General features: G+C 36.6%; 1 protein-coding gene across 4 annotated transcripts in view; it reads left to right on the forward strand.

Annotated features, from left to right (window-relative positions):
- Positions 1 to 11,115, forward strand: part of LOC110374492 (JNK-interacting protein 3) — a 36,885-nt gene extending 25,770 nt beyond the window's left edge. For 3 of the 4 annotated variants that reach the window (XM_049848212.2, XM_049848143.2, XM_049848274.2), the window contains 7 exons: positions 283 to 430; positions 965 to 1,157; positions 1,618 to 1,778; positions 2,562 to 2,722; positions 3,013 to 3,283; positions 3,636 to 3,857; positions 6,624 to 11,115. In XM_049848212.2, the coding sequence (XP_049704169.2) occupies positions 283 to 430; positions 965 to 1,157; positions 1,618 to 1,778; positions 2,562 to 2,722; positions 3,013 to 3,283; positions 3,636 to 3,857; positions 6,624 to 6,745 (1,278 nt within the window). In that variant the 3' untranslated portion in view covers positions 6,746 to 11,115. Of the gene's footprint in view, positions 1 to 282; positions 431 to 964; positions 1,158 to 1,617; positions 1,779 to 2,561; positions 2,723 to 3,012; positions 3,284 to 3,635; positions 3,858 to 5,562; positions 5,675 to 6,623 lie in introns of all 4 variants that reach the window. The other variant, XM_049848331.2, reaches the window with a different exon arrangement.
- Positions 11,116 to 13,173: the final 2,058 nt, after the last annotated feature.

The raw sequence follows: 13,173 nt of genomic DNA on the forward strand, positions 1-13,173 counted from the left end.
ATCGCATGATGTTTCTCGCCTTCAGTATAGCCAGATAATAATCATGTATTATGAAACAATTATACGAGCACGCATGATTATTCAATTCTATTCACCCTATGTCCACAAAAGTGGTATCGATAAGATTGACCAAAAACATATAGCAAAACGGGAAAAGAGAATAAGTTGCGTACTCTCTAAACAGATTAAAGTCAGCAAGTCTTTTAAACAATATATAGTCCATTCATCTAATTCAAGAACTTACATTGTAAACAAATAGTATATAACTAAATATTTTCGCAGGTCAAAGCTCCGATACTGACGCCGCCGAGTACACCAGTGAACGAGCCCGAAACGGCTCCGCAGCCACAGAGCGAAGAGCCGACGGTGAAGGCCGATGATGCCGCGCCGGCGCCCGACAGCCCGCCGCTCAGTTCCACACCTGTTAATGGTAAATACATACATACATTTTATACCAGTTTCCGCCCGCACCTTAAGATAACTGATACCCGTAGCCAAATGGAAAAAACTATCTCCTTCTCCCGGATCTAAGCTACCTCCCCTCTAATTTTCAGCTCAATCGGTCAACGTCTACATGCGTGATGGTGTGACTGAGGGACATAGGAATTTATATAGTTTATAGAGAAACAAAACATTGTTTAGAGGGGGTCTTTAGTGGGCAACATGATACCCTTTTGTCAGACTTTCTGTACCCTAAAGTCCCGTAACGACTGCCCAAGAATGGACAAATGAACCGCATCCTCTATTGTATCCAACTACAAACTAAATAAGTCCTACCCTCCTACTATGATAAAGTTTCAAAGAATCATGCGCACACTTACATTGCAAAAGGACCCGACAAGCTTTGTTTTGGTCGCTTCCCGTGAATCATCCAGAGAGACAATGTATTTTTTAAATTAGACTGATAAACGCTAAATGTTATTTTTTAGAGTTTCTTAAGTATTTTTTAAATATTTTGTTTTAGGAGGACATCTAAACTCCCCAGAACCCGGCATCGAGGCATTCGCCCAGCAGCAGTCTAAAACGGACCCGCCAACAGAAGCCACTCAAGAGTCTCGTAAAATGTCCACCGTTATGGCGACGATGTGGCTCGGAACTAAGAGTGGCAACCTTTATGTACACTCCGCTGTTGGCAACTATAAGAAATGTTTGGCTAGGTAAGGATATTTTTTAACCACAAGACCACCGATAATATAGACGTCCGTTTTTTTTTCTGAAAATAACTGTAAACATTCATAGTAAACAGTTGTTAAGAAAATAATTTTGATGTTGTTGGTGGACTTGAACTTCAATATGTAAGCAATTTTTATTTCTTGTTGCCTTTGTGGCTACTTAACTATGTTTTGGTCGTTTCAGTAACATCATTTATTTGAGGTACAAATAAATGATGATGGCTCATTATAGCATTTTTGATAGAATGTTATTAAATAGCCAGTTTATTTCTTTGATCAATATGTCCCACTATATGGCATATAACACCCAGTTTACAATGCTCTTAGATATGCCTTTGCGTTGCTCTTACCTTTTAAACTATTCATGTTTACACAAATGATACTCCAAATAAAATCCAATCAACAAAAAACGAATATCAATTATTATATTTCCTTTATTCTGCAGGGTGAAGTTAAATGACGCCATACTGGCCATCGTAGCGTGCGCGTCTCGAAGCATCGTGGCACTCGCTGATGGTACCGTCGCAATATTCGCGAGGCATGCGGACGGACAGTGGGACTTTGGACAGTATTGGCTGCTCACTTTAGGCGACCCTAAGTGCTCTGGTAAGCATGGCGATGTAGCATTGTTTTGCACCTGACCTGGGTAAACCTATTATAAAGTTACCAGTAGTTTTTGATGAGAAACTTCGATAATAATGTTTTATAGTGTAACATTATTTTTTGCTAGCGAATTCGTATAAAAAAATACATGAAATGTCCAAATACATAGTCACAGATAAATAGAAGTATAGTTTTCGTTGCTTCTGCATTTTTATACAAATCTGTTCCGGGCCAGGGTGTTGTGTTAAATGTATTTTAGCCCAAGATACTGAAGAAATTACTAGTGTGGGTCAACAATCTTTAATTTTATGGTTCTTAAAGGTTGAGCTTTCATTATTTATACATATTCTGATAAACATTCGTGACTTTAATGTGATACGATACCTTTTCTATCCTATATGGTTCTTGTTAAACTACTGTTGGTAAAGAGCTCGTGGCTAAGTCAAAGCCGCGTTGATTGATCGAATGTACGCGAATGTGGCCCCGTGATCATCTCCCCACTGATATTTATAAATGGTTTCTGCTCAGCGATGTTACGACCTATATACATTAGTATAACAATACTAGCTGATTCCCCGCGGTTTCGTTCGCATTCCGAATTAACTTTTCCCCGTCCCTGAATACAATTTACTACATCGTTACTTAGGTGCAGTATATCTACCCTACAGTGATAACATTTTCCAAATCGGTCAAGTAGTTTTTTAGCCTACTCGATTCAAACAAACAAACAATCAAATCTTTCTTCTTTATAATAGTAATGTGGTTAATACTAAACAATGATTTCAGTGCGTTGCCTAAGTGCGGTGGGATGTACAGTATGGTGTGGCTATCGAAACAAGGTCCATGTCATAGAGCCTCGTTCACGCTTGCTACTGCACTCGCTCGAAGCTCATCCGAGGCAGGAGAGTCAAGTGCGCCAGATGGCTTGCGATGGAGACGGCGTTTGGGTAAGTACAACTTATATTAAAGATTTTTTACCTAAAAATAAAACCTTTTACTGCAGTGTCAGAATAGTGATTGAATTAGTTTGGTCTGTCCCATTAACTCATTGGATTACTGATGCCACATAAGTATTAAACTGTGAGGGACCTCTATATCTTTATGTTGTCATATTTCTCTCAGTAATGTAATGAAATGACTTGAAAACTCACACTTTTATTCAGGTTATTTCCTTCCCATAGCATTTTTTTGAATAAATACTTACTATAGATATTGTAACGAACTTTTTGTCCACCAGGTCACAATCAAAATGGACTCAACTCTCCGTTTATACCACGCTCACACTTACCAACACTTGAAAGACGTTGATATAGAGCCTTATGTGAGCAAGATGCTCGGTACGGGCAAGCTCGGGTTTTCTCTAGTCAGGATTACGGCACTACTGATCAGTTCGGGCCGACTTTGGATCGGTACCAGTAATGGAGTGGTTATATCTGTGCCGCTGTCTGAAGGGTCGAGTAGAGACCAGATTGGACCCCAGCCGTCGACTTCCAGGTCGCCGGCGCAACGTAAGTTATTTGTATATTTTTTATTTCCATATTCTGTGCTTTTTACTAAGATTGAGTAGTCAAAATATAAGGAATAGGTGGCCACCGATAATCTTGCACTTTGTTCTAGGTAACAGTGGTATGGGCTCTAAACTCAAACTCAAACCTCTTCACGATACGCGTGGTTTGAAGGAGTACCGCCTTTCCTGTCGTTTTAATTGTTTTCCGTTTACTAAGTTAAAGTCATTAGATAATATCAAAAAAATTGTGTACACTATTTTTAAGAATTGCTAGACCACAAAATCGTATCTGCATCCCATATTTATTCAGACAACAAAATAACAAGCATACTAAACTAAAACTTGTTCCACAGCGGCCATAGCGGCATGTCCTACCGGCAACATACCGTGGTGCTCAATGGCGCAAGCACAGCTAAGTTTCCACGGCCACCGGGACGCCGTAACATTCTTCGTGGCAGTTCCCGGAGTCGCCGGCTCTCCAGCTCGTACCCCCGAGTCTCCGAGACGACATTCACCGACTATGCCACCAATGCTGGTTATATCGGGCGGCGAAGGATATATTGACTTCAGAATAGGTATGTTTTTTTGCCTTCATACTGCTGTTAATGCATCTCATTATTAGTAATAAGTGTTTGAGTGTCAGGCGTCAGGTAGCAATTCGGCTATGTAAAGTCTGTGTCGATATTTGCACGATATTAAGGATAAAGGTTAGATGGAAGAAGGTCATAGCAAATTGACGACTCCGTTCCTCCAGGCATAAATAATATAATTCACGTATGTAAGACTAATACTAATATTATAAAGAGGAAACCTTTGTTTGTTTGTTTGGTTGTAATGAATAGGCTCAAAAACTACTGGACAGTTTTTAAAAATTCTTTTACCATTCGAAAGCTACATTATCCACGAGTAACATAGGCTATATTTTATCCCGGTACGGGCAGTAGTTACCACGGGACGCGAGTGAAACCGCGGGAAAACGGCTAGTGTAAGATAAGAGTCTTCAAATAATATTTGAATGATATTATTTTTGCTGGGTAGGGGCAGAGTCGTTCAAGTGCGCTATGAGATATGCAATGCATTGATATTGACTAACTGATGACTGAAGTTTGTTAATAAATTAACAAATTCGTACCAGGCTCCAAAAATCATCTTAATAAATCAACAATTCTAATACGTTTACAAAAAACCATCACGTCATTATAATTATCTATACTGACAGTCAACCATTATTGTGTACTAAAATGCTAAATTCTCGTCGACGTATTTCGCAATGTATCACTGCTAGCATGATTTTAATTGATACGTGTAAGGAAAATCGTAAAGAGTAGTAGAATTGATATTTAAAAATATTTGCTCATGTACATGGTAAGCTAATGCTAGAAATATTATTATACGTACTTTAGCGGTAACCGTGATTAGACCCAGCTTCTATCGGAGAATAGTTTTTAAACAACCAATAGACTTTCAATTATCTTATTCGATTTTACATGAATTCTGTTAATTCAACTACATTGACTTGCTTTTTTATATGAAATGGTTCGTCTAGTTTATTATTTTCAGTCAATGTCTGTTACAAAAGCGCCTTGAGTCAACTTTTCATCTTGTTACATTTTAAAATACTGAATCAAAAATCGACAAAAATACTATTTCGACCATTACACTATTTCACCAAAACGGCGTCGATTTTGAATCGCTACAGTACACGAGAAACTAGCCATAGTTAGGAGTATAATCTTATAAGCATACACATCCATGAAACTCGTTCATAGCTATTTAAAACTAAATCAAAACAAGCAATATGCACGTTAGTGTAGTCTAAAACTCATCCCCATTGCGTTTAGTGAGCTTTGCTTAATAATAGTAGACTTTAGTATGACGCTTATACGCTTCAACGCATAGTAATAAGATTCGTTTTATTTTAAATGTAGGAGTAAAGCGTTATCATAAGGATTTGTGCCTATTGTTTGATTTGAATTTCAGGTGTTTTCTACTAAAATGTGTTGATGTTTGGTATGATCATTTGTCTAACACGTGGTGTGGACGTTTTTGTTTTGTTTTAGCTTGCAATTTTTATTCGTCAAATTAATATTTTTACTTTAGAGTAAAGCAGAAGCATTTATCAAAACGAAATAAAAGATTTCAAGAATGATAAGTATTGTAAAATAAACAGTACTTAACGAAAAATATTCAGTCACAGTTTTAGTGGAAAATACGAACTGAATAGGCATAATGCAGTTAATGATTTTAATTTCCCCGGTTTTTTTTCTTTTGCCGATTTAGAAGAGCATGCTGATGACATACGTGACACAGCCTCCCACGTCATTGTATGGCAGGTCTTAAGAGACTCCTGAACGTACCTGAACGTAGCATAATTAATTTATATTTATTACTGGTACGTTACATTTTAGAATAAAACCAGCATGATTGCTTGCTGATACATAACACTGAAGCTAACATAAGCATGTAGTTCACGTTTAACTTCGACATATGTACAATGGGTCTTCATTATCGAGGTTTTGACAGCTGTCATTGCTTACAAGTGTATAAGGCAGAGGAGAAAATCTGCCAGCATTTATACACCAGATAGTCGTTGGTATATGGAAATATGTCACGCTTTATGTGTTTGAGTAGTCTGTCAAAACCTCACATCATACCATCAGTTCACGCATATTAGACTCATTTCAACTTACCACTAAACTCAGTACTAACACATTGGTTTTCGGTGTAACACATTCGTCGGCAGCGAGCACGATGTAACATAACGTTATATGATTATGTTCTTAATATTGCTAACGTGTATATTGCTAATACCAGTATATAGTCATGTAAATATTAACAGACAGTTTCTGTGTTTGTACGATAGTCTACCTGTAAGATAATGAATAACAATTCTGAATGTGTTATTTCTCTTCGCTTTGATGTCGCTAAACAAAAGACGATTTTACGTGCTGTAGTGATGCACTTATGTTTTGTAATGTTCTAGCAACATTTTTGGGAGATGCAGCAGAAACCTTGCTGTAATACGAAGTCCACTAAAAGTTCTTTATCACGTGTTTCCTTAAATGTGGTAGGAGCACGCTGATCATTACATGTCTTAGCAGCAAATTAAATAAAAAAAACAACCCTTTTCTCTTTATTGTGCAGTTAAATTTTGTTTTAGCACTTATCTATGTTTATCATTCTAACAAAATTCCCATCGTCTTTTTAAAGCCATGATAATAATATGTTATTGGTATCCACGATGGAAAAAATTTCAGGTTCAACATATCACTGGGAATTTGTGAAGTATGTAATGTTACGAGTTATTTAGACAAAATAATCAGTGTAAACTTAATTTGCAGCGGACTCGGAAATGGAGGACAGTGTGGTAGTGGCCGAGGACGGCGCTTCGAGCGGCCACAGTTCGCTGGCCGAGCGCGCTTCCAAGAGCCATTTGATAGTGTGGCAAGTCGCGACCGCCTAACGCAAGGCCAGCCGTGTGCGACTCGACTCCGATTCGGACTATGTATATGTGTGTACGTCCACCAAACCAGCGACGCTCATCAACGCGTAAGTTACGTAGTTATCCTCGAGGATTTACAATAGGACGACGGTTATGGAGATGCATGGAATATGCCCACCGACGAAGGAAAGATTAGCGGAGATGACATAAGGCTGGTAGATCAACCCTTCTTGTAGGTCAAGCATAGAACGGCAGGCGTGATCAGTTACTAGAACTAACGGGAGGTTCGGATTTCTTGTCTAATCAAGATGAATCCGTCAAAGATTGTAGATTTGACCGTGAAGGAGGTATTTATTGATTGGTAAAGAAGACGTATGAGTAGGAGCCAGCAACATATCTCGTCCGCCGAATACCCGCATTTCGGCGCGCTACTTTCTTTGGAAATTTTGCTTTAATACATCTCCGCTAGTCATTTTATTCTCCGCGAATATACCTCTATATGTTTGAAGCTGTTTGAAACTGTCATTCCGTGCATGAACCTATGATGTACCCCGTAGATTGATGTGTATTAGATTCTGTGTCGGATTGATTCACTTCGTTCTTTATCTGTGTTATTATTTAAGTGAATGTTTCTGTTCTGTCCTGCTGTAAGTTAATCTGACATCAAGTTATTATGTGTAAGATCTAAGCAGTCACAAATGTTAATTGTCTTATTTAATATCGAGATATGTAATAGCTTAATGTCAACCTGATCTTATGAATGTACCCTTCTCTATTTCCTGTAATCTGTGTTATAGTTGTACTCTGTGTCACATCTCCAAACCGTCGAAGCAAAAGGATAAGCGAAGTGTCGGTCGATCAGTATTTTCTTAAGTAAAGTTTTATATCTCACGTGTTTGGTTGCAAACGCAATTAGGAATTGATTTATGTGTGGTGTCCTTCGTATCCATTTTTATCCTATTTGCATTATTTATTAATATAGGATATGCTTGTATGGGGAATGATTGTGCAATGGACAGGATGATATAAGGTCTGCTAATTTATTATTGTTACTCTTCAAAGGAGTACCGCCATACATATCCTAAATTAACGAGTAATGTGTAACTCAATGTGTTGATCACTTCACACACACATGTCCGATCGTGATGTCTCACATGGCATTATATAACTAAGTTATATACACTACTACATTGTATCATTCATATAGTTACTATGTGTGCTTAATATTTGGCTATATGGTTTCTTGGCGCTATAGTCGTTATTTAATATTGCTCACGTCAAGAATCGCTTGGCCGAGGGCGATGTTTTTCTTTAAGTTGTGTCGACCTCTGTCCAAGCTTAATCTCATTAAAAGTATGTACAAGATGTAACCACCAAATAATACGTTTTAGTAGTGTTAGTTAGTTTAAAAGAATATATTGAACATTATATTATAATAATAAATACACGATAGTTATTATAAATTTTCTCAAGGAATGTGACCATTTCGGCTGTGTTGTCATCTGCATCACAATTTTATACTTTAATTTATTTTTAGATTTTTATGTAATGAATTGAAATTATTTCATTTAAAATTTTAATTATTTTAGATGTGGGGCGATACTCTTGCGATTAATGGATTTATTAATTAATACATATACATTGAATTTTATGATATAGCTTACTTGTATGTTATGAATTTCTAAGCAAGTGTATCGCTCTCGAGGTAAGTAGGAAATTTTATTTCGACTGAATCTTTTTAACGTATGTTATGAAATTATTTTTATTATTTTTCATTTTAGTAGTTGCTGGTGTTATTTTTATCAAATGACTTATGGTGCATAAATAGATTAGGTATATAATATTCTATTGTATTCACTATGTCACACGTGAATGTAGCCACTAATATCTGGGTAATATAATATAACTGGAGCACACGATACACGAATATAATGGTGGCATTCGTATAACGCTGCTTTAATCAATAAATATCATAGTGCTCGCATCAGGTCCAGTTACAATATTGTAACAGTACTTGAGTACCAAAGTTATTGGCCTGAATGCGCCGCACGGTTCGTGTAACAAAATCATAATTATTTACACGCCTCATTAAATAATGTTCATGTGTAAAGTAACAGTTATTTTTGTAAATACATTCGACACGTTTTTCTGCTCGTGTGTACTCATATTCTATTGGAAGTTATAGTTTTAATTAGTGCTATATGGATCATAAAGTTAATATAGTAAGTTATTAAACAAAAGATTACAGCGAACGCTGGTTCGAGGGTGTATAGACGAAAACAGCTTAGTGTGGCTTCTGATTGAAAGTTAAAATATTCATGAGTCGGCAGTTTGGCTATCTTGCAGGTAGATGTTGTCACCGGTCCATGTCACATGCGATGTAGTGAACCCTCGCTTTATGTCGTTTCTATGTGTAGACCTAATTATTTAGTTCAGAACGCTTTCGCACACATTATTAAACATCCTTATATTATTTTCATACGCTAACACATTCTACTTGAGAAGGTTTTGCATTATTTTATCATTATTAACCATAAAAAAATTACCACTTAATATTATTTTATTAAATAATTACAAATAATTATTGCTAATAATATATACACTATAATAGACTAGTTGACAAACAGTTGTGCTAATACACGTAGATAACGTCTCTTTCCGGGTTACTGCAATATTAAACAATCTTTAAATACAACCGTATTTTAATAGCAGTAGTGATAGGTTCTTGTGGCGTACCTAGAATGGAATTTGAAGTAAATAGATCTTGGAATTTTGTAATTATTATCTACATTGCATTCAAATAAAAGTGTTCACCTTCTAAAATATCATAATTAATATTAATAAAAGTCGACAAGCGAACCATTTTAGGACAGCTCGAATCGATGTACTCGCGTAGTATTCGATTCGTTCCCATTGGCCAGTTAAATCCTGAACCATCGTTGACTGTAAGTGCTAGTCAAAATATCGACATAGTAATGTAAATTTAGATAGGCTTACATTGTTTTGCTAACGTAGCTGTAATCGAGGTTGATCACGCAGTACTCGCTGTTGCCGCGTGGGTGCTCAGCAGCGGCTCTCGAGTGCCCGGTGATACGCGGACAAAACATCGGTACATTTGTGATAACATTTTCATATGGAACTTAAGTAGCGTTTTATGATGTCTGCTCCACAAAACCGCGCGCGGAAGCTCTTCTATCTTATAAGAAGTTGCACCTCGGTCAGATGACGGCGACGAGATTACTTCTAGCAAATATGAGAGAAATACTAATGGCCTTTAAGCTGGGTCATCATTGCAAATAGATTATGAAGCAGGTTTTACTTAGGGCTCAGATAAATATGGGAACCCAGCTTTGCAATGCGTGACGGATAACGTTGAGTTTATTAATTTACTCAAGCGATAGATCGTCTGCGTATGCCTTGTTAAAGGAGAACTAAGTCAAGAAGGCTTATGTACTGAACGTAGATTGTCTTTGTTCGTGTCTGTTTGTATCTAAGTGCTAGGTGTATTTCGATGCTATTGCTAGGGTGCGTTTTGCTAACAACTGAGATGTTCTCACGTTAAACAAACGATAGCTAGGTAATGTACCGAGAGACACTTGTCTGTGAATACTAGATATTTGTGATCTGATATTATAGGTGTGCTTAGTTAGATACCAATCTTTACCGGCCGAGGTTCTAAAACCACTATTTTAGGCGGTTCGTTGGTCACTTAAATGCAGATGCAAGAGTTACCGCGTGTGAATCGAACTTAACGTATAATATGACTGAAAACGCATAATACGTGTTGAAATTGAAAATTATGTTATGAATTGGCTATTATTTTTATTTGTACTTACTTTTGTAATTTTTTTCGTTTAATTTCTACACTACTTCATTGTATAAACTGTGACATCAAAATTTATTCGCTCCGTCTAAATGATTCCTGCGAAGGATATCTGTGTTGTAATGGAAGGAGTTTTACACGAAGTTCTACGACTTTTTTATGTTAAAACTTCTTTCATTTCCACGCTGTGAACAGTCAGTAGATTGGCTACAAAATGTACAAATAGGTCACATCTATGTTATAACTTGCGTTTATTGAAACAATATGTAGAAGTGATAATACGTTGTTTGTATGTTGTAACCTATTTACTTTATACAGAGTACTAATACCAAACTAGCATTAATGGGTTTGTAAGTAATCATTTCGTATATTGACTTCTGCAATATTATTTTATGGAAATTATTTTTTATTTATTTACTTTTTTGTATTGTAAAAATCGGGACTTATAATAAACTTTTTTTATAAATTTGAGTCATATTAAACGTAAAAAAGTCATGTAATAATACTACATAATATTGATTACTGATATTTTTTCTGTTTTAATTGCAATTAAAGATGCTGAAAATTACGTTATTGTTTTATTTTCCTAGTTATATTAGGTACCTAGGCCAACTTAAGTTTAATTAAATTATAAGATCATGCACTTGCCTTCTTATTCTTGCTAGAGCAAACAACGCAAGAGAATGCAAAAATGCTTATTATTTATGTTCAAGATTTGTAATTGAATGTTGTTCCCAGGCTTCAAACTCCCCGGCATCTCTTGGTCCTGCAGTAGTTCATAGATTTAAGATCTAAAATATAATAAAAGTTCACGATAGGCTAAGCTATTAATTGTGCATTAAAATAACTCATAAATAAATAATAAATGATAGTTTATCGTGACTTGAAGTTTCCACCTTGAAGACCCAACCTGTAATGTGGACTTGAGCATATGTATCCAGAAATAATTTATATTCAAAGCTACTTATATTCTCAATGATTGGACATCTTTTACAGACTGGTTGAAGCAAAGTTTCACTAAAATTAGATAGATTGGCAATGCGTGACAGACAACCACATTTGTGGTAAGTTGCTAATCGCACGTACTTTGGAGGCGCAACAAAACCCGCTATGCTTTTCAATGTTCTACGATCAAAATCAAGAAAAACCAGATTCTTTAATTGAGTAGTCATGTAAAAGTTGCTCAACAGATGTATTTAATGTTTGGATTCACTATCATCCTTCGATTGCCGATCTATCTAGATGCTATTCTATGTCTAGGGTTCAACAAACTTTAAGATTATCGTTTTCAGATAGCATATCTTAATGAATGTTCATTTAAATAGGTCGGTCACGTGGGGGACCTGCTAGAGGTTCTCCTGAGAGTAGCTGAAGTACCTGCTTTATAGAAATAAGAACAATGAACATTCCTGCTTCGCTACCACTATGAAGCTTCGAAGCCGAGCTGACCAAGCAGTAGACATTTTCGTACCTGGCATAAGGTAAGCTGTGATTTATAAAATTGTTCAACTAGGGCCCAAGTTCATCGACAATTTCAACATATTGATTTATGACACTTACGTGAATATAAGCCATTTAAATGAAACAACTGTTACAGGCTGTATGCCTGTGACCATGGATGCTGTAAAGGATCCGAAACGTTGGATTAAATAATATATCAATATGAAGTAGTTTGATTTAAATGACAATTTAGACCCCGTGTTTAGACCATAAAACATCTGTTTATTATGTATCTGCACGTTCCATTTTCAAAGCAATGTTTTAAGAAAAAACGGTCGTTTAAGTTGTCGGTGAAAATGGGTCTAACTATGTTTATGAGACGGCCCGTTATTGTCAAATGTAGAACGTCCAACGGGTCCCCTTTATATCGCTCAAACGTTATGCCTTTTAAGTCGGTACTTTGATAGTTTAAGCTGTGAAGATAATCACTAGAAATCATTATATGTAAAATATTGTAGGTACAAAATATACGGGTCTTAATGTTTAGTCACAAGAAATGTTATCAATAGGATATTTATTAAGTTGTTATCGATAGACGAATACCATTGATGCATAGGCAGACATCGTATTCAAAATGGCTTCTCGTCCATTTCATATTTAACCTACGTAATGTTGTGATGAGAATGAAAGAATTTTAGCTGGCAATTTTATTTAGCACTGTAGATAATAAAGTGTACTTAAAATTCTGTATTAACCTTGTGCACAAATAAACGCTTATTCTTAAATCTACTGGTGTGTTTACAATCTACCGAACTAAATTAGTAGCATGATCTTGTTTCGCTGTAAAGTTTGCGCCACGTGTTGCGACCGCGTGGCTTGTGGGAGGGACTTCAGCGAGTGAGGGATGAGGCAGCCCCCCTCTCGTAGTGGGGGACGGGTGGCTGCTTGGGGGAGGGTTGCCTAGCAACGGCGTTGTTTCCCACCCCAGTCAGCTGCGACGCGCCCACGGCGCCATCTACAGTAGCTAGTGGTCAATTAAGGACGCTAGACGCCAGCTGATTCGAAAGTAAACAAACAGTTTACTATTAATAAACTGAATGGAATAACTTATTTCTTTGCTTTTATAATTTCCTACTTCGGTTATTATTTATCTAACAATGAACTGTACATCTGTTGATTTGTTTGA

This window comes from Helicoverpa armigera, chromosome 1 (assembly GCF_030705265.1).
Source record: "Helicoverpa armigera isolate CAAS_96S chromosome 1, ASM3070526v1, whole genome shotgun sequence".
Classification (NCBI taxonomy): domain Eukaryota; kingdom Metazoa; phylum Arthropoda; class Insecta; order Lepidoptera; family Noctuidae; genus Helicoverpa; species Helicoverpa armigera.